Below are 19193 nucleotides of genomic sequence, written 5' to 3' on the forward strand. Positions count from 1 at the left end.
TACTAAAGGGAATAAAAACATAATAAACAATAAAACTGGCCAATTGAAAAGTCCTGCATATTCATTGGGTGGGTTGACCTGACCTCTGGTAGGATAAATTGGCATAGCCCATAAGTGAGAGGGTCATGAAAAAAGGGCTGGATTAGCTGGCGATTCTTGCACACCATAAAACAGTTCTCCTTTATCACGTTCTCCCCACTTCTCAAAATGCATCAAGAACTAAAACTTAGCCTGGGGAGAAGTCAGCCCTTAGCCAGCTCCTGGAAAGAAGAAGTGAAAGTCTCAGCTGAATTTCTGTATCACCAGTGCAACTGCCCAGTATTGCAGCTGCTGGGAGCACGTTCTGCAGCAGCATAGCCTTTAGAAGACAGAACAATGGAGTCTGTTTCCTTACAAGAGTACATTTGTAACCTGGATCTCCGTTCCCTGCCCCGAGTGGTGAAGATCTGCTCTGGAGTCTACTTCCAAGGTAACCCCACCAAGGCTCAGTTTCAGACTAATTCAGATGGGAGGATGTAAGTGAGCCTCGATGACTCAAGGAATGGAAGGGTTTGATTTATGCTGTCAGCCCACTGCATTAAACGAGACAAAACAAAGTTGGCATACTATGCAATCAGATGCGAAAAGATACTTCTGGGGAGGGGGCGGCACCAGTGTTTGTATGCTGTGGGAAAAATAAAAAGACATTTTGGGGTATTTTAAAGACAACAAAATTTAAATCCAGTATAAGCTGTAGACAGGAGTGTGCTTCCAGCACTTGAAGGAGTGGAATGTAGCCCATGAAGGTTTTAACAGTAATATGATTATTTCATTTTTTGGGTGCCACCCGTGTGTGTGTAAGTCACAGTCAACTCAGAGGTTTCTCCCAGGTTTCCAAAGAAGTAATCTCTTCTGTAGGAGTTTCCTCCTCCAGACAAAATAAAACAAGACAAGAAAGCTCTTGGCTACAAGTTGTTAAGAAAGTCAGATAGCCTTTTTATTCAGCAACCAAGGAAGTCTCCTCAGGTAATCAAGAGAGACTGGATCATAGTTTCAAGAAGCTAAACCTCTGAGTATATTTTCAGCCTCGTTGTCCTTCTCATCTGATCTTCCTTAGCCCACAGCTGGTGCTTGTTATTAGCCATTGCCATTAATCATCCTCAGGTGTTTTCATTCTAGGAAATAACCTCCTCTCCTCCAGGCAACGCTCCAACTGGTAGTGCTCGAGGCTACTATACAACTCCTACATACAAGTGTGCTGAGGAAGTCGTGCCCAGTAGGTTTTCCATTGCTTGTGGCAAAAGAATTGTGTGGCATTTCTTTCACAGACTGCAATGAATCCTGCGTGATGGCATGCTTAAATGTGAACTGGTGGTGTTTCATGGCCTTCGTAAGGGTGATCATTCACACAAACCTTTTTGCTGTGGGGTAAACTTAAGTCATGGAGAATGGAAGGAAGAAGGAGCCAGGGTGACAAAGCAGCTGATGAAATGTTATGGCTATACCACGAGGGTTTTTTGGAGAAAAAAACAGGGTCAGCCCACAAATCTCACCGAGTCAGGGTGATTCACTTCATCTTTCTCAGATTGTGGCTTTGAAGTTAAAATTAAGGGGCAGCTTGAGGAAAGTTGGGATAACATACTTCCAAAATGTTAGATTCAATTCTGGTACTACCTTAGAAATCACCAAGATTTTCAGGGTAGGCTCTTTCAAGAGCCAAAATTCCCTTCGTCAGATACAATTCTATCAAAGATTTTGTAAGTTCAGCCCTTCCATCTACAGAACAATCAAAAATTATAAATAGACTGGAACTTTAGTCTAAGGCCTAAACTGAAAATCAGAATGATCTTCCAACACAAGTGTCACCCGGTTTAATCTATTGCCTAACGGAAGGTTAGAAAACACGAGGAGCCAAGAGGATAGTTTGTTTAAATTTCACTTCTTCGTACCCTTTGATTAAAAAAAAAAAAAAAAACAGGATTGCCCAAGATCTTAATCATGCTTTTCTTGAGTCACTTCTTGTTTGGATTTCCAGTTTTTGGCTTTGATGTTCCTGGATCCACAGCTGCATCTCACAGTTCAGTCTGATACTGTAGCCAGAAGTGCACTTTAGAGCCACAACTGAACCGTGACAACTTGCAAGCCATGCTTTTATAATCTGTAGGGTAGACTGGTGTTGAACATTGGGCTTCCCTTCACTGATTGTGAGCGTCCAGTTTACAGCACATATAGCATGATGCATCCTTGCTAGTTTGCATAGAGAGTCCGTTACACTAATGCTCCAGCAGCTATACTGATTCCTTGTTGTGTTTTGAGCAAGGTTAAGTGTGCGTGTGCGTGTGGTGGTGGTGGTGGGGAAGTTGGGTAATATTAATGTAATTGTGGCTGTTATGATGTGTCTTCTGAATCATAGTTATCTATTTCCAACTCCATACTACTTTATACTTATCCAGAATTGCATATATTGATATCCACATATCGGAGGGGAGAGTTATAAACCAGATTGGGGGTAGGACATAAATTGGGGAATAACAAAGGGGAGATGGCAAGGGGATGTGAAAACAGGAAATTTCCATGTAGGGTAAAAAAATTATGCATAAAAGAATGAGTAAAGAAAGAGAGTTTATGGCATTTAAATTCCAGCAGGATAGATTAGTTAATCTGTCTCTTTGGATGATGTGGGTTTTAGTCTACAACAGCTGATGTAAGAATACATGTGTCCATCTTTATGTGGTGGCAAAAATTCACATTCATTCATTTTTCAGTGATCAGAATTTATGCAATTCATTCTGCAAGACATCCAGTCCAGCAGTTCGGATCCTCTTGCCAAGCTCTGCTCTCTGCGGCTCCGCTTATAGAGGTGGTGAAAACCAGACAGGCCTTTTTCAGTGATGACCCCACTGTCTGTGAAATGCCTTTCCCCTTGACTGCCTTTTAGACACGAAGTCAAAATATTTCATTTTAAACCTAAATTTTAACAAGAGAGTGTCATTTTAAAAAAACTATGCTAGACTATGTTCCATAAATTAGCATTTAGGTTCCATAAGTTAGCATTTAGGTTGCTCAATGTTTGTTTTATGCTTTTTTAAAACTCTTGGCTTAAAAAAAAATATGGCTAGTTTGGTTTTATCTCAGCTGCAGCTGCTTCCAATGGGTCTCTGGAGAGGTGACGTTTGCATCTTCCGATGGGTCTCTGGAGAGGTGACAGATGTGGCAGTGGCCAGTTATTTAGATGGGTTTAAAAAAGGATAGGCAAATTTTGGGAACTATGTCTTCCAATTGCCATTAGTCACAACAGCGGAAGAACCTCAGTGTACATATAAAGCTGTCACAATTGCCTTCTGAGAGTGACAATGGTTCTCCAGACATTGAGCCAAAGAAAGTCCTTCTCTAGCAATTGCTACCCGAGATGTTTTACGTGGAGGGCAACAGCAAGAAAAGTCAACCGGCTTTGTGCCCTGTTTGTGAGTATGCAGGAAGCATACAGCATCGCCAATATGGTGCCCGTGAGTTCCACGGTGTCCATCAGGTGTTTTTTCAAAGTTAGTGTGACCACTTAGAGCTGTTGCCCTGTAGGACATTTGACTGGCTACTGGAGATCTGATTGGCTACACAGATGAAAATAATGTTGTTTCAGTGTCAGTATTGGATTTATTCTCTTTCACTCCTATTTCCCAGTGTTATTTTAAACTGGCCCTGTTCTCCCCCACACTTGGGCTTTCCCTGTGTGTGTGGCTCCCCCTCCTGCAGCAGCCATTTTGTAGTTGGCTCCACCTCTTTTGGAAGCCATTTTGTAGTTGTGCTCACCACCTCATGTCAAAATTCCAAATGTGCCCACAAGTTCAGAAAGGTTGGCAGCCCCTGATCTAGACCCCTGTCCAGTTGTTTCCTGGATGTTACTAAACAGAGTATTGGAAACAGTACTGAATGGGTGTCTGCTGAAATCTGTGAGCACATGGTCGCTGGTTGATTGATTATTGCAAAAATGATTTTATAATGGGGAAAAAAGCATGCTAAGGTTCTTTATTCAATCACAGGCCTGCTTCATAGAGAAAAATCTTTTCACTTGCTGTAATAACCAACAGCTGATAACAGAGTTACTTAGGTCAGTCACTCTGTAGAACCATCTGAAATGTAACTGCAGAAATGATACATTTACAGGGGGTTGCCATGGTAATGTTAGAAGTTTTATGAAAAAGTAAAGGGGGAGAGAAGGGTAACTTGAATACATCTATTGTTAGGACATTTATTTGCTGTAAGCTTAACAACAAGAGAAAATTAATTACTATTTCACTATTAAACTTATTTTTACAATTTTATATATATATATATACACACACACACATATACATTTACAAATATATATATATATATATATAGATTTACAAATATATATATATATATATAAAATATTACACACACACACACACACATATATATATAATATTACATATTATAGAAAGAACAGCAAGTAATGTTAGCATACTTTTATAGAAAATATAGGTTAAGATTCCTTGCTTCACAGAGAAATCATGTTAAGTGTAAATAAATCTTGGTTCTCCTAATAAAAGGCCTTACAAATGACAGTTGACAGGAGATGCACCATGCTAAAACAAGATAAAGTAAAAGGCTGTATAAGAGCTTCCACTTAGAAGAAAAATGTACAAATACATTTTCTTCTCAAAAGGTCAAAATGATTACTAAACAGAACATGTGAAAAAGTCTGAAGATTGCTCGAGTCAGCAAAACCACTGTTTTAGAAAGATACATGTCAGGAACTACAAAACAAAGAGCCTGATTAAGAAAATAGATAAAGGTCAAACAATGGGTACAGAGAGAGCTTAGCCTGAATACCCGTGTGTGTACATTGTAACATCATGTTTGAATGTGTTAATGTTCCTTTCCTGTGGTGTAATGAGAAAAACTGTTGTTGGCAACTTTTTGAAATTCAATCAATCTATTGTGTAAAATCCTATAAGAACCCCGGGTTTTTGGTTATTGGGCACGGTTCTCTGGATGCAGCGGAAGCTCTTGTCAAATTCAATAAAATTATTTCTGTATTAATTCTACTCCCTTGTGGTAGCAATTTGATCTATAAGAAAATTGGCTCAAAGGCATTGGTTACAAATCCAACAGAGGGCTCTTCTGAGAGGTGCCCGTCATTTGCATTTGAAATGCAGAAGAAATCCCCCATTTTTCTCCGTGCCAAATAGAAAAACATGAACAAGGAAGGAAAGAAGGTGGCCATACTCAAAACAGATGCAGACATCACTGCAAGGGGTGAGGGGAATAGTTACGGCCATTATGCAAACTGAAAAGACTGAAAGAGCACCTCGCATTTGCCTGATTCGTATTTCTGATGCAAAAGCCGCCGTGCCAGAAATAGATGATAGAAATGAGAGGTGAGCAGGTGGGCAGGAGGAATGGAAGAAGAGAAACTAATAATAGAAAAGGCATCCAAGAGAGAATGTCGGAGTGGTCTAATAACTGGAGCATAGCTCCAGAGGTTTGAGATTTGCCCTGGATTTGCTGAAAATAGCATAGAAGGTTGATGCCCACACACACTTCATGCATTGGGAATGCTATACTTTTATCTTTTGCCATTTGGATTTAGAAAAGGAGCTTTCTGGCACCTTAAAAAGATTAGCAGATTTATTGTTGCATAAACATAAACTGTCATGGGCCCACTTCACCAATACATGAGGTGAATTCTCTGTTTCTTACTACACACAACCCTGTGTGTTGTATTGAAGTATGTGCATGGTATGTTTCCAGATACTACTCTGGAAATCCTAGCACTTTTACATGCTTTCTCGCTCCCAAACTCGCCTATCTATTTCTTTACTTTTTGGATTCCTAAAAATGTTTTTCTCGAAGTTTCTTTTTTAATCAAAGACACCTGTGTAAAGTCAGCAATGTTAGGAAGTACTAGGGAAGAAACCAAAAATGAAATGGATAATCTGAAGGTTATTTCTGTAAATCAGGTCCATCGTTTGGTGTCACTCTGGAATTAGCAACAAAGATAACAGCTGTAGCCCCCCCCCCCTTTTTTAGCAGCTTTGGCTGATCTACCAGAAGAAAAGACAGTTGTTTGATTCCTAACTTGGTGACTCCTAGATTAAATGACTGTAACTGCCCTTGAAGACTGTCTGGGAACGTCAACTTGTGCAAAATGTAGCCACCTGCCCACTAAGGGGAATAAAGGGGAGGCGCATCATACTCCCACTTGGCAACGCATTTTTCAGGCAAAATTCTTCAAAGTAATAGTTATAAACAACGTAGGGCAAGAAAAGCGGCTGGAAAATCTTCCAACTCTGTGATATGCCAATGAGACTTTCTCAGGAGTTCATCTCAGACGGCTTGACAGCTGGGCTGTTATCAGGAGCAGGGCGTTTTGAGTGGTCACCCCTATTTTATGGAACTTAGACATGTCTTTCTCCTGCTCTTGCCTTTCTTCAGGTGCAGGTGGAGATCTTTTTGTTCCTCTACGTTAGTGGTTCCGAAACCTCGTTTGGGCTACTGCCCCCTTTGCTTCCAGGACACATCCCCAGCTCCCCTACCCCACCAAATATGAACAATCTACTGCAAATTCAAAATAAGTGAAGAGAATGCTGCTACTTTCCCTTTTTTAAAAAAGCCTTGCCTTTCAAAGCAACCAATATGGGGCTGTTTGCCTTGTCCCCCCCCCCCCCCGCCCCCCGGGCTACACAATGAGTTGTTTTTCCTTAAGCAGTGGCTACCGGGTGCTTTGCTGCTGCTTTTCCTTTATAACTCACCAGTCACCACATGGTAAGGATAGAAGAACAAGATTTTGTCCCCACCAGCTGGCCTAGGAATACCTTCCCCCTATGGGCTCAAGATTCTCCGCTGTCCCCCTACTGCCACAAAATTCCTCACTGCCCCCTTGATGTTTCCACAGTACCACCCACTTTGAGGATCCCTACTTTACGTGTTTGTTACGAAGATTGTCACTGCACTGAAAACTTACACTGGAGTAACTCTGCATACAGTTACACTGTTAATCTCTTAAACCTCTTAGTAGATATGGCTTCTACTTTTCCTGAGATTTTCCTGTTTGTGGATCCCCTTCAGATTTTAACCAAGTTTTAAAAGCAGTTAACAAATAGTATAGCATAGTATTATGGAGAGTCTGTTAATAGTTAAGAGTACAAGCGCACATTATCTGTTAATTTTCAGAGGAGTTAAAATTGTACCTAATTAAAACTGTGCTCTTTGAAAGGATGGGGGGTGGGGGGGGGAGAACTTTAACAGTACATTGTATGCTCCTATGCTTTTGTATGCTCCCTTACCCCTTTAAGGGAAGATACCATTTGGATTGAAAAGTGGAGTCTAAAATCTTTAAACAAAATCCCCCATCCTTCATTGGCAATTCTTTCACTCCTTTACTCTCTGCCTTCCTGGTTGGGTTCTCACTTAAGCACTATTTTTTAAAAGCTATACTGTTCAAAGATCTTTAGCTATATGCTTAAATGTTGGCATGTGTCAATCAGCTAAGCCTATCTGGATAAGACAACCTTCTACACAATTCTTGTCATGAATGGCTTGCTCTGGCCTCTTCGGCATTTCAGTTGACTAATTTTTCCTCCCAATCACTGACTGAAATTTCTTCTTTTTATAGGGTCTGTTTACGAGATCTTGGGTAGCGAATGCTGCTTATCAACAGGAGACCTGATCAAAATTATTGATGTTCAACTCCTGAGAGTCAAATGTGAAAGCACTGAAAAAGATCACTTTGTGGAGCTTCCACTGAATTTTAAAGGTGCGTACGCTTTCCAAATCTCCCATGATGCAGCAGTCACAACCTTGCTGGCAAACATTCTGAGCCACACGTCCCCAATTCAAATCTAGCTTGGACAGCCAATTACCTAGGAACCTTGGAGCAAGTGGCTCTCTTTACCTCATCGTCTGCAAAACTGTAAATGCAAAGAGCTGAGTAGTAAAATGTGTGCTCTGCTTGCGGAGAGTATTACAGAGGAGTACCTATGAATTGATGACCTCTCTAAACCATTCCATCATTAACAGCCTTGTCCAGGTCTTGTAAATTGAAGGTTGTAGCTCCCTTAATTGTGTCAACCAATGTAACACTTCCTCTTTTCCTGCCACCTTCAATTTTTCCTAGCATTATTGCCTCTTCCAAGGAGTCCTGTCTTCTCATAATGTGATTAAAGTATGATAGCCTCAGTTTAGTCATTTTAACTTTTAGGGAGAGTTCTGGCTTAATTTGATAGAGAACCCACAGTATAAAGCACCCTTGTAAGTTCAAAACTATTCTACATGGTTGTTTCAGTGATAATGAACACAACACCATTCATGTCTCTGCCTGGACAGGTTATTCTCCAGCGTGGTCTAGTGGTTAAGAGCAGGTGGATTCTAATCTGGAGAACCAAGTTTGATTTCCCCACTCCTCCACCTGAGTGGCAGAGACTTATCTGGTGAACCAGATGTGTTTCTGCACTCCTACATTCCTGCTGGGCAACCTTGGGCTAGTCACAGTTCTTTGGAACTCTCTCAGCCTCACAAGGTGTTTGTTGTGGGGAAAGGAGCTTGTAAGACACCTTGAGTCTCCTTACAGGAGAGAAAGGTGGGGTATAAATCCAAACTCTTCTTCATCATCTCTGCATTGGGTGGGATTGTAGCTTTAATTGATTTCTGAAGCAAAAGAATCTTCCACCCATGGAGACTGTTAAACTCTCTGGACTTGCCCACTTCTGAGCTGGAAGATGACTTTAGGAACACGCTAAAAAACACTGGAGGCTCTCTTCTGAAGCCAGCTCCCCTTTATTTATTTTTTTCTCATCTACAGATGAAGCATGCCTCATTTCAATCACAAGTGTTCCTAAAGTAGGGAAATACTTCCCTACATAGTTTAAAGCCAAAGTTGAGATCTTTGGATCATTTAATTCTGTAGGTAAGACCCGGTTCTACATTTTGGGTTGCAGACACAGGGATATCCAGAATAGTTCTGGAGGCTGGCAGCCCAGCTGAGAGAAAGGAGCCCGCAATAATCCTGTATTCTTGCAAATCCCTCAGGTCTCTTTCAACTCGGTCCAGAACGGCCCCATAAAACACAGATGCAGCGTTTCCTTCCGGGTTCCCTCTCCTTCAAAGGCAAACCCTCAGCCTGTGAAAAACAGCAATACACCCTCCAGGAGATCATGCAGTCACCCACCATGCGAGGGAAGGTGCTGAAGTGCCCTGAGCTCGGCAGCGGCAAATACCAGCTGTGCCCGCTGTATGAAGTGGAAGCAATAATGCACTGTAAGTACGGACTGTCGGTGTTCTCTCTGGTAAGAGGATACCTTTGCATTGCAAGCAGAGCGCACGGTGGCTGAGCACACAGCAGAGCTTCCCCAGGCATGCGTGTGTGTGCTGGCAACAGAGAAAACTCAGGAGTCATTTCGTAGTTTCTAACTAACAAGAGGAGTCTTTATTAGTGAGCTCCATTCTGGATAGAAAAGTGAAGAGATAGGTCAGTGACAGCGAACCTTTTCGAGACCGAGTGCCCAAACTGCAACCCAAAACCCACTTATTTATCGCAAAGTGCCAACACGGCAATTTAACCTGAATACTGAGGTTTTAGTTTAGAAAAAATGGTTGGCTCCGAGGCGTGGGTGACTCAGGAGTAAGCTTGGCGGTAGTTGGTGGCTTTGCTTTGAAGCAACTTTGCAACTCTTCCAATGGGTGAATCACGGCCCTAGGAGGGTTCACTCAGCCCCATTGGCAGCAACCGAGCTGACTCCCAGGTAAAGGATCGCGCTTTAGTTCTTCGCATGAAAATCAGTGGGGTTTAACAACGCTTAACAGGGTTACCTACACTGCTTCCCCAAAACGTGGTCTTAGGTTTAATGCTAATAATCGAGCCCAGCAGCCCAGGCCAGCCTAGATGTGTGTGTGTGCATGGGGGGGGGGGGGGGGCGACTCTGTGCATGCCCACAGAGGGGGCTCTGAGTGCCACCTCTGGCACCCGTGCCATAGGTTCGCCACCACTGAGATAGATTCTAGCCTATCTGGCAAGATGGCGGGAGATGCAGTCCGCATCCCTCTGCACACATGGTGCACAATGGAGTGCATGTGTAAGAAGAGTGGAGAGAGAAGGCAGGCAGGCAGGCCCCTAAGAGTAGCAATCTACACATCAAAGGGACAGTGTCGGTGTGATAGAGAAAAGGCGTCAGTGTCTTGACCCTCTCTAGCTATCTGACTCACTGAAAAGTCCTCCTCTGTCATCGAGGCAGAAGCAGAGTACAGTCCTTCACTTCCAACACTAGCTGAGGTCTTTTTGGTCACTAAGAAGAAATGGAGTTGCGTCTGCTTTTGTACGTACAGCTGCCTGATGGTTTTGTGGAGCAAAAATGCAGCACTCTTTTCTTGTACTACAAAACTGATTATGGCTCCTTGTACTGTATTGCTAAACCAGTGGATGAACTGTACGGCGTTTCAATTTTTTTCACAGTTGCTATGACACAGCAGCTTATTAATTCAATAATAAGTGACATTTACATAAGGATAAAGGGAGTGGGAAGCAGCAGCAATTTTTAATACCTACAGCCAGAATGTCCAAGAGATTGATACGAGAATTTTCTCTCCTTATTAAGCAAGAGGCAGCAGGATTGCCACAGTCTTCCTTAAATCTTTTTCGTAGACTTTGTTAGCCGGGGCGTCATGAGGGTGGGGCAAGCTCTTGTCCCTGGGCACCAGTTGACTGGGGGTGCCTTGGCTCCTGCTCCACTGCCTGCTTTAATTACCTTTAATTTAGTGCAAGGCAAGCAGCTGGGAAGAAACTGGGTGTGGTGACCAGGCTAGGAGAAGAAGAAGAGTTGGGTTTATATCCCCTCTTTCTATCCTGTAGGAGACTCAAAGGGGCTTACAATCTCCTTTCCCTTCCCCCCTCACAACAAAGACCCTGTGAGGTGGGTGGGGCTGAGAGTGCTCAGAACTGTGACTAGCCCAAGGTCAACCAGCTGGCGTGTGTTGTGGAGTGTACAGGCTAATTTGAATCCCCAGATAAGCCTCCACAACTCAGGCGGCAGAGCAGGGAATCAAACCCGGATCCTCCAGATTAGAGTACACCTGCTCTTAACCACTACGCCACTGCTGCTCCTCAATGCCCTTCCTGGCCTTGTCCCCAGCTCCAGTATCCTCCCAGCCACTTGCCTTCCTGTCCTCCACCTCTGCTCCCCCGCCCCCTGCCTCAAATAACTAAAAGAACTTGGCTCAGAGTCCTCAGGAGCCAAGCCAAGTCCTTTCAGCTTACATGGACTCCACTGCCCCAGGATGGGCTGAAGAGGCTGTGCTAGGACAGCAAAGTTTGGCTACAATAAGTTTCAGGTAGCTCCATTTTAGATAGCCATGCCCCTGCCATTAGCAGTCTGCTTTCTTCCACACTTTAATAAGCATCTGCTCTGAAGCTCTTATTGTCAAAGCATGGCTTGTCTTGCAGGGCGAAATAACGTGGTGAAAATCAACTCAACGCTGGATGTTGAGGTGGTCGACGTCACCGAGGAGTCTCAGCACATCCACTTTATCAAGCCGCTAATGCTGAGCAAGGTTCTGCTGATGGATAAAGTGTTGCCAGCGCGAGCAGAGATCCTCAGGTCGTCAGAGGCGGCACCCGTCTTCCAGAGCCAGTGGGTTTCCTACCTGCAACAGGGCTGCAAGATTCAAATCCACGACAAAGTGTCATTGTGGAAAATTCTGGCCTCTTCCCGTAAAGGCAGGAAACGTGCCTGCCACTTCCTCATCTCCAGCAGCTACGAGGGCCATTTTCGCCGCTGCCCGCGCGAGTTCCACTCAACCTCAGAACTGGCCAGCGCCCTAGGCTTGGCTAAGAAACTACATGTGGTCGTCACCAAGGACTACGACAGCAGCGATGGGGAGTTTCCGCTGTTCGGTATAGGGGATCGTCTAGAAGTTCTCAGCCTTCGGAGGGCAAGCAATCCTTCTGCCACAGATGTGCTCGAATGCACCAGGGACAATGGAGATGGGGATACAGAATGCATCAAGGTGCCCCTCTTCTTGGATGCTGGCTTCGTGGAAGATGTTCGCGATAGCACAAAGTACACCCTCCAAGAGGTGGTGGAACACTTCCATCTGCCCTGTGAGGTCAAGGTGGTGGCCAACAACGATGCCATCAATCCTCTCGCCTGTATCTCGGTACTGACCCTGGAGGCTCAGGTCACGGAGCCTTTTCTCGTGGTCAGTCTGGAGGAGCAGCCCCTCACCTTTGAGATTCCTCCCCGGTGGCTGGACATGTCTCTGTTCTTCACTGGAGGCTCAGCGAAGTCCACGCCTCCCTCCAGCAGTCCCAAGATAGAGGAGCTGACAGAGGCCTTTTATTATAGCTTGCTAAAGATGCTGCCCAACAACACACCCGCTCCTCCAAGGCCCCCTAAGAGAAGTGATTCAACGAGCAAGTGCTTCCAAGGGGTATCCAAAGAAGGGCACAGGAAAGGATCAGTACCAACTAAGGTACTGGATAACTGGGAGAAAAGGAGGGGAGGAATACAGTAACTGGGTATATATCATGAAAAGTGTAAAAAAGATGTATTGCTGAAGGCTTTCATGGCTGGACTCAACTGGTTGTGGTGAGTTAACCAGGCTGCGTGGCCGTGGTCTGGTGGATCTTGTTCCTAACATTTTGCCTGCATCTGTGACTTCAAAGGTGTATCACAGAAAGAAGTGTGTTATGCACAGCCCGGAAAGCCCACAACCAGCTGTTAAAAAGACCTTCCAAATTCCATGTTCCGATAGGGAATAGATGCTGGTTCAAGGTATCAGAAGTTGTTTAGCCTTAATAAAATTGAATTGCAAGGTTCAGGAAACTGTCATAAAATTTGGAATTTGTGCAAGAAATCAGAGGCTATGGTGGGTGGGGGTGGGTGGGGCAGAGAGGTACCATAACACGTACGATTTCCTTCATCCTAGGTGGAGGGAAAAGTAGGATATAGGGCAGTGGTGGCGAACCTTTGGCACTCCAGATGTTATGGACTACAATTCCCATCAGCCCCTGCCAGGATGGCCAATTGGCAGGGGCTGATGCGAATTGTAGTCCATAACATCTGGAGTGCCAAAGGTTCGCCACCACAGATATAGGGCAATGGAAAGGAACTAGGGATCATACAGCACCAGCTCTATGTAAGGGAAGAAGTGGGATGGAAAATTTCCATTTCTAAAAATATATTGTTTCATAAGTAATACAATAAGATTCACTGCCAGAACAGGGTAGTTTCAAAGTTGTAATTAGCAGTTTTCAGGTGATTACCCCTATACTGTGTATGAGAGTTACTTATACGTTTTCTTGCTTTGCCAATTGAGTAATTTGTGTAAAGCAGTGATTCCCAAAGTGGGCGCCACCGCCCCCTGGTGGGTGCTGCAGCGATTCAGGGGGGCGGTGATGGCCACAGGTAGAAACATTAATTCATATATCTTTCTGTTTAATTGCTATTAAAATTTAAAACAAATTAATTTCCAGGGGGCGCTAAGCAATATTTTTTCTGGAAAGGGGGCGGTAGGCCAAATAAGTTTGGGAACCACTGGTATAAAGCAATGTAATTTTTTAAAAATGAAGCTGTGAATTCACCTGATTCAACCTGCATAGCTAACCAAAACCAAAGCTGAAGTTCTTATGGGTCTTGTCTTCTCTTCACTTGGTGAAAGAGATGTTGCGTTCCAATCTGCTATGGAACTAATGTGAATGACACGATGGAAAAGAACTGGGAAACTGTGGTGACCCAGTGGCTTTGGGGGAAGAGAGGAAAAACTCTGCTGCTATTAGATGAGCAGACAGGAACGTCCACAAGAACGTCGTGCAGTTCTTTTGGGTGTGCCAGAACTACGCATGAAGCGGCTGAATCAGACCGTCAATCTATCAAAGCCAGAATCTACTCAGACTGGCAGCAGCTACCCAAGTTCTCAGGTTGGGGTCTTTCCCATCACCTGTTGCCTGATCTTTTTAACTGGAGATGCCAAGGATTGAACCTGGGACCTTCTGTACGCCAAGCAGGTGCTCTACCATGAGCCACAACCCCTCCTCTACAATGTAACTAGTGGCAAAGCTACCCCACTAAGTCCATTTTCAACCTGATTTCAACACTACATAGGATATCAGCATTTCAGTTCCTTTGGCCTTTTTTCATATTTTTGCTCCCTTAAATTTAAATAATGGAAGGGAAGTACAGGTTGTGTTGGTTTTAAATTGACAAATATTATACAAAAAACTATACCTGAAGCTTTGACTGTAATATTTAAACCTCACTTAATAGCTGAGTATTTCAGTTCAGTTTTAGTTGGTTCTGGGACACAAGAATAGCATGGGACTTTAAAAAAAAAGTTTACTAAATTAAAATTAAAATAAGTATGCTAAACCACATTCTATTTAGGGTGCAGGAAAATGGTGTAGTTCACAGCCAGCGGTTCCACTTAATGCTCACCCGATTTCCTTCCTTATTATACATGCTGCTTCATGTGTTTTTTCCCCCAAGTAGGTTCCACCATAGCAGCCATAGCCCTTTCAGGAAGAGTTTGAAGTGTTTGGATTTATACCCACCCCCTTCTCTCCTGTAAGGAGACTCAAAGGGGCTTACAATCTCCTTTCCTCCCCCCCCCCCCCTCAACAAACACCATGGTGGGGCTCAGAGACCTCCGTAGAACTGTGACTAATCCAAGGTCACCCAGCTAGCATGTGTGGGAGTGCACAGGCTAATCTTGTTCCCCAGATAAGCCTCCACAGCTCAAGTGGCAGAGCAGGGAATCAAATCCAGTTCTCCAGATTAGAGTGCACCTGCTCTTAACCACTATGCCACTGCTGCTCTCAGCTAAAACACTTATCCTGGCGGACCAGAGCCTTCCCCTAACACTGCCTCCTAGCACTGGGATTCACAGCTTTACTGCCTCTGTATATGGAGGTTCAAAAGAATCCCAGCAACCAGCAGGTGCCCAGTATTAACCACTACACCACTGCTGCTCCCCAGGGCCATGGGTCAAGGGTAGAGCACTTCCTTGCATGCAAAAGGTCCCAGGCTCAATGACCCCACAGTTTTTCAGAAAGTCTTCTGCATGGTGTAAGGGAGAGGAGAAAGAATAACCTCCATTTCTTGCAATCAACATGAAGACAAGGGTGGTAGGAGAGACAATGGATTGATTAGGTGGTTACTGATTTTGATTTCCTGGAAGGTGTTTTACATTGAATAGCTGCATTTGTCTCTTCACATGCCAGCATCTGTTCATGAGACAGCATGGTGTGGTGGTTAAGAGCAGGTGGATTCTAATCTGGAGAACCAGGTTTGAATCCCCACTCCTCCACCTGAGTGGTGGAGGCTTATCTGGTGAACCAGATGTGTTTCCCCATTCCTACATTCCTGCTGGGCGGCCTTGGGCTAATCACAGTTCTTCGAAACTCTCTCAGCCCCACCTACCTCACAAGGTGTCTGTTATGGGGAGAGGAAGAGGAAAGAGCTTGTAAGCCACCCTGAGTCTCCTTACAGGAGAGAAAGGTGGAGTATAAATCCAAACTCCTCCTCCTCCTAGTACTAGGGACCTTAACTATTTTTGTCACCAAATATTAATTGCATTTGGAACAAACTTTAATGTCACTGTTTTCCTTTTATTAGCTGCCTTCCCAAGAGTCAAAGGATATATTCCAAAAGACTGCAAAACATCCGTACCCTGGCGTTTTGCAAGCAGGAGCTGGTTTAGATACTTGGGCTAACCCGAACCAGTATACCATAGAATATGGACCTCCCAGACCCCAGAAGACCACCAAACTCTTCAAACAAGCCAGAGGTATGACTAGTTCTTCCCCTAGAGAAAATGCATTAAATGGTACCTACACATACCAAAGCACCCTACCTGACATTGCTTCAGAGTTATCTCGGGAAAATGTTCCATAAGGATTGAAAAGAAGTTCTAGTGCGCTACTTTCAATAGAGGCAAAAATGAAACCACCAGGGCAAACAAGCAAAATAACAGCTCAAGTTTCAACTTAACACAAAGAAGCACTTAGTGGTAAATACTACATCTGAGCATATAATTTATTTCCATTGTACTCTTTAATGCACACTAAATAAGGGTCAGAGTAGAACTAAGGTGAACCTTCAGTTTAGCAACAGGAAACTCTCTTAAATCAAGAGGACTGAACGAAAATATTGCCCATTGGGACTCGCAGATTAGAAATTGATAAACCGGGAAGCCAAAATAGCATGCGAAAACAGCCCTACTGTGCCTTTCCAACAGAGGAAGAACCTGCTGGTGATGGCAGTTTTGGGAGATATACTGAGGAACAGGACCTCTCCAGATTAGGTGTGCCTTGATTCAGGGAGGAAACCCCAAGCTTTCTATTCACCAAGACTTTTCCCATTGTCTATAATGGAGAGTCCCCCCTGGATTACAGATAATCCTTTCACCTGGGATAATGGATTCAGCAGATGTAATGATTAATGTTATCGTGGTTTGGGGGGTGGATAGGGCCTACGGCAGTCTGGATTCCAATCCCTGCAAAGACATGTTCTGCGAACGGCATTGGCGAGTAGATCCCTATCCTTTAGAGGTTTCCAACTCTGGTGCTTCAGATGTTCATGGACTACAATTCCCAGCAGCCCCTGCTGGCAGAGTTGAATACCCCTGACCTAGCCTATCTCCCAGTGTTCCAATAAAATGGGATCCCCTTCCCCTGTGATACCAGGAGCTCCTTGGAGGAAAGACCACAAATGTAGGAAAACAACTGAACACACCCACTTCAGGCTTTGGAGGCCTAGGTCCATCACATGTGTTTGAACTAGCATGTTTCTCTTTCCTTTTCAGACACGTGTTCCAATGACGATTCCAACCACGATTACGAGGATTTGTCTGAATCACTGCAAGAGACTATTCACAAAATGAAAGGCACTGCTATTAAACACTGAGGCTCCAGGCTACCAGGTTATCGTAGCTGGTATAAGCAGTAGATTGTTCTTATTTTCTGCCCATTATTTCTTGTCAAGTAACAATTGTGTTCATTTTAGATCCAGGACTGGGAAACAGATAGTAAAATGGACATCAGAGGTCATATCTAACACTCCAAAGCTAGCATGCCAGAGGGCCACATGCTTTCTTTACTCTAATTAAGTAAAAAACCAAGCAAATGCTCTCTTTATACTTTTGCAAGGAGCCTTGTGTCCTATGGGGGCATGATCTCAGGACTACTGGACTCCAAAACTACCTTTTAGGACTAATCAACCTTGTCAAAGTCAAGAGAAGCAAATGTAGCCAGCTGGGAGAAACCATTGGTGTTCAGGAGGTCCAACTAAAGCAACAAAGAGGGTTTTCATCTGCCCTGCCATTCAGTAAAATTAGTATCTGAACTCAGAGGTTGCAATATGAAAGACCACTCATAGGTTTGACAATAAGGGAGCCTGTTGTGGCATGCGGTACCATAAACCTCTAGAGATGTCAGTCAACAGTGTTTATGAAATACAGAAAGCGCAACAACTTATACATCCTGTCCAACCTGCAAGTTCTTTAATTATGTTTTAACAAGTTATCCCTTAGTCTGGGAATAACACAAGGATTTAATCATTGTTCCAATACTGACCTTTAAAGCCTGATAACTGGTTGGGACCAGTGTAATTTAAGGACCATCTTCTAGCATACAAACATATCCAACTAGTACATTCATCTTCTGAAGGCCTGTTTCAGCTGCTCCTGCCTTCTGAGGTTAGGCAGGCAGTAAGCCAAGAGGGCCTTTTCAGTCATGGCATCAAGATTGTCAACCTCCATCCCTAGAGCCTATCTCCTTCTATCACTGTCTGATCCCAGATGAATATTCTTTTGTTTCAGTTGGAATTATCTCAATAATCCCTACTTCAATTGTTGTTGCATATGTATTTAAATTTCACTGTTACTTGGTTGTATGGTTTTGTTTTTATAATATCTGTGGCTCATTCCACACTTGCAGAATAATGCACTTTCAAACTGCTTTCAGTGCTCTTCGAAGCTGTGCGGAATAGCAAAATCCACTTGCAAACAGTTGTGAAAGTGGTTTGAAAACACATTATTTTGCATGTGCAGAAGGGGCCTATGTCTTTTAATTTCGCTTTTACTTGGTTGTATGATTTTGTTTTCATAATATCAGTGTATTTTAATTTCGCTTTTACTTGGTTGTATGATTGTTTTTATACTATCCATGTACTTTAATTTTGCGTTTACTTGGTTGTATGATTCTGTCTTTATAATATCTACGTATTTTAATTTCGTTTTTACCTGGTTGTATGATTTTGTTTTTATAATATCCTGATAGGTGGCACTGACTGAGCAGAAAGGCAGGATATAAAATTTTGTAAATACACCAAATACAGTTGCATTGCATTTGTAAATTGTCGGAATGCTGTCAGTAAAAAACATTTTAACAGTCATATTAATTAACACTTTGTATTATACTGAGGTTTGTTTCTTTTGCTTTGTTTTCCACTCTTTGGACTGAACAAAATAGGAAAGCTTCCATGAAACTAGCAAAGCCCATCTTCTAGATTTTTAGTACACTGTACACACACACTGTGCCAGATTGTGCCATCTGTCTTGCTTCTGTATCTGTCTTTTAGAACTGCTGATAAAATGAGAAAAGTTTGTTTTTACCCAGCAGCAAGATACCCAATAACAGCTCCCTCCTGTAAGATTTTTCTTTATTCCACCAATACCTGCCCTTTCTTCCACTATGAAACAAGGTTGATTACCCTAGATCAGGGGTCTGCAGCCTGTGGCTCTCCAGATGTTCATGGACTACAATTCCCATCAGCCCCTGCCTCTATGGCCAATTGGCTGATGGGAATTGTAGTCCATGAACATCTGGAGAGCCACAGGTTGCAGACCCCTGCCCTAGATGGGGTTTTCCATACAAGCATAGATCTGACCAAGTTGTGTTGAGCTTCAACAAGGTTGTGGCATTATGTGCCCTCCAATGAGAACCCTGGACTTATTTTCTTCTTTTTATCCCCTACAAAATTATTTTTAACTGGCCGGTTGAAACCAACCAACTCAGCTCGACTAAATTTATTATGCAGATGGGCTCGTCTTTACAATAATGAATACAATAATGAAACAAAACAAAACCAAAAAAATTAAGTGTCATATTTTTCTCAAATATCGCTGCTGAAATTTCTGCTAATCTTGAACCTTTAAAAAGGAATGAACCTGTACCAGATGAAAGGGATAGCAGTTTGTTCCCT

At 43.3% G+C, this 19193-nt stretch overlaps 1 protein-coding gene across 1 annotated transcript; it reads left to right on the forward strand.

Moving 5' to 3' along the window:
• Positions 1-317: 317 nt before the first annotated feature.
• Positions 318-18393, forward strand: THEMIS2 (thymocyte selection associated family member 2). Its single transcript, XM_048502275.1, has 6 exons — positions 318-469; positions 7619-7759; positions 9031-9258; positions 11438-12465; positions 15606-15777; positions 16795-18393. Exons 1-6 carry the CDS (start codon positions 376-378, stop codon positions 16893-16895), a joined length of 1764 nt encoding a protein of 587 aa, XP_048358232.1. The 5' UTR covers positions 318-375; the 3' UTR covers positions 16896-18393.
• The last annotated feature ends 800 nt before the right edge of the window (positions 18394-19193 follow it).

The sequence above is a fragment of the Sphaerodactylus townsendi genome, linkage group LG06, assembly GCF_021028975.2.
Source record: "Sphaerodactylus townsendi isolate TG3544 linkage group LG06, MPM_Stown_v2.3, whole genome shotgun sequence".
NCBI lineage: Eukaryota > Metazoa > Chordata > Lepidosauria > Squamata > Sphaerodactylidae > Sphaerodactylus > Sphaerodactylus townsendi.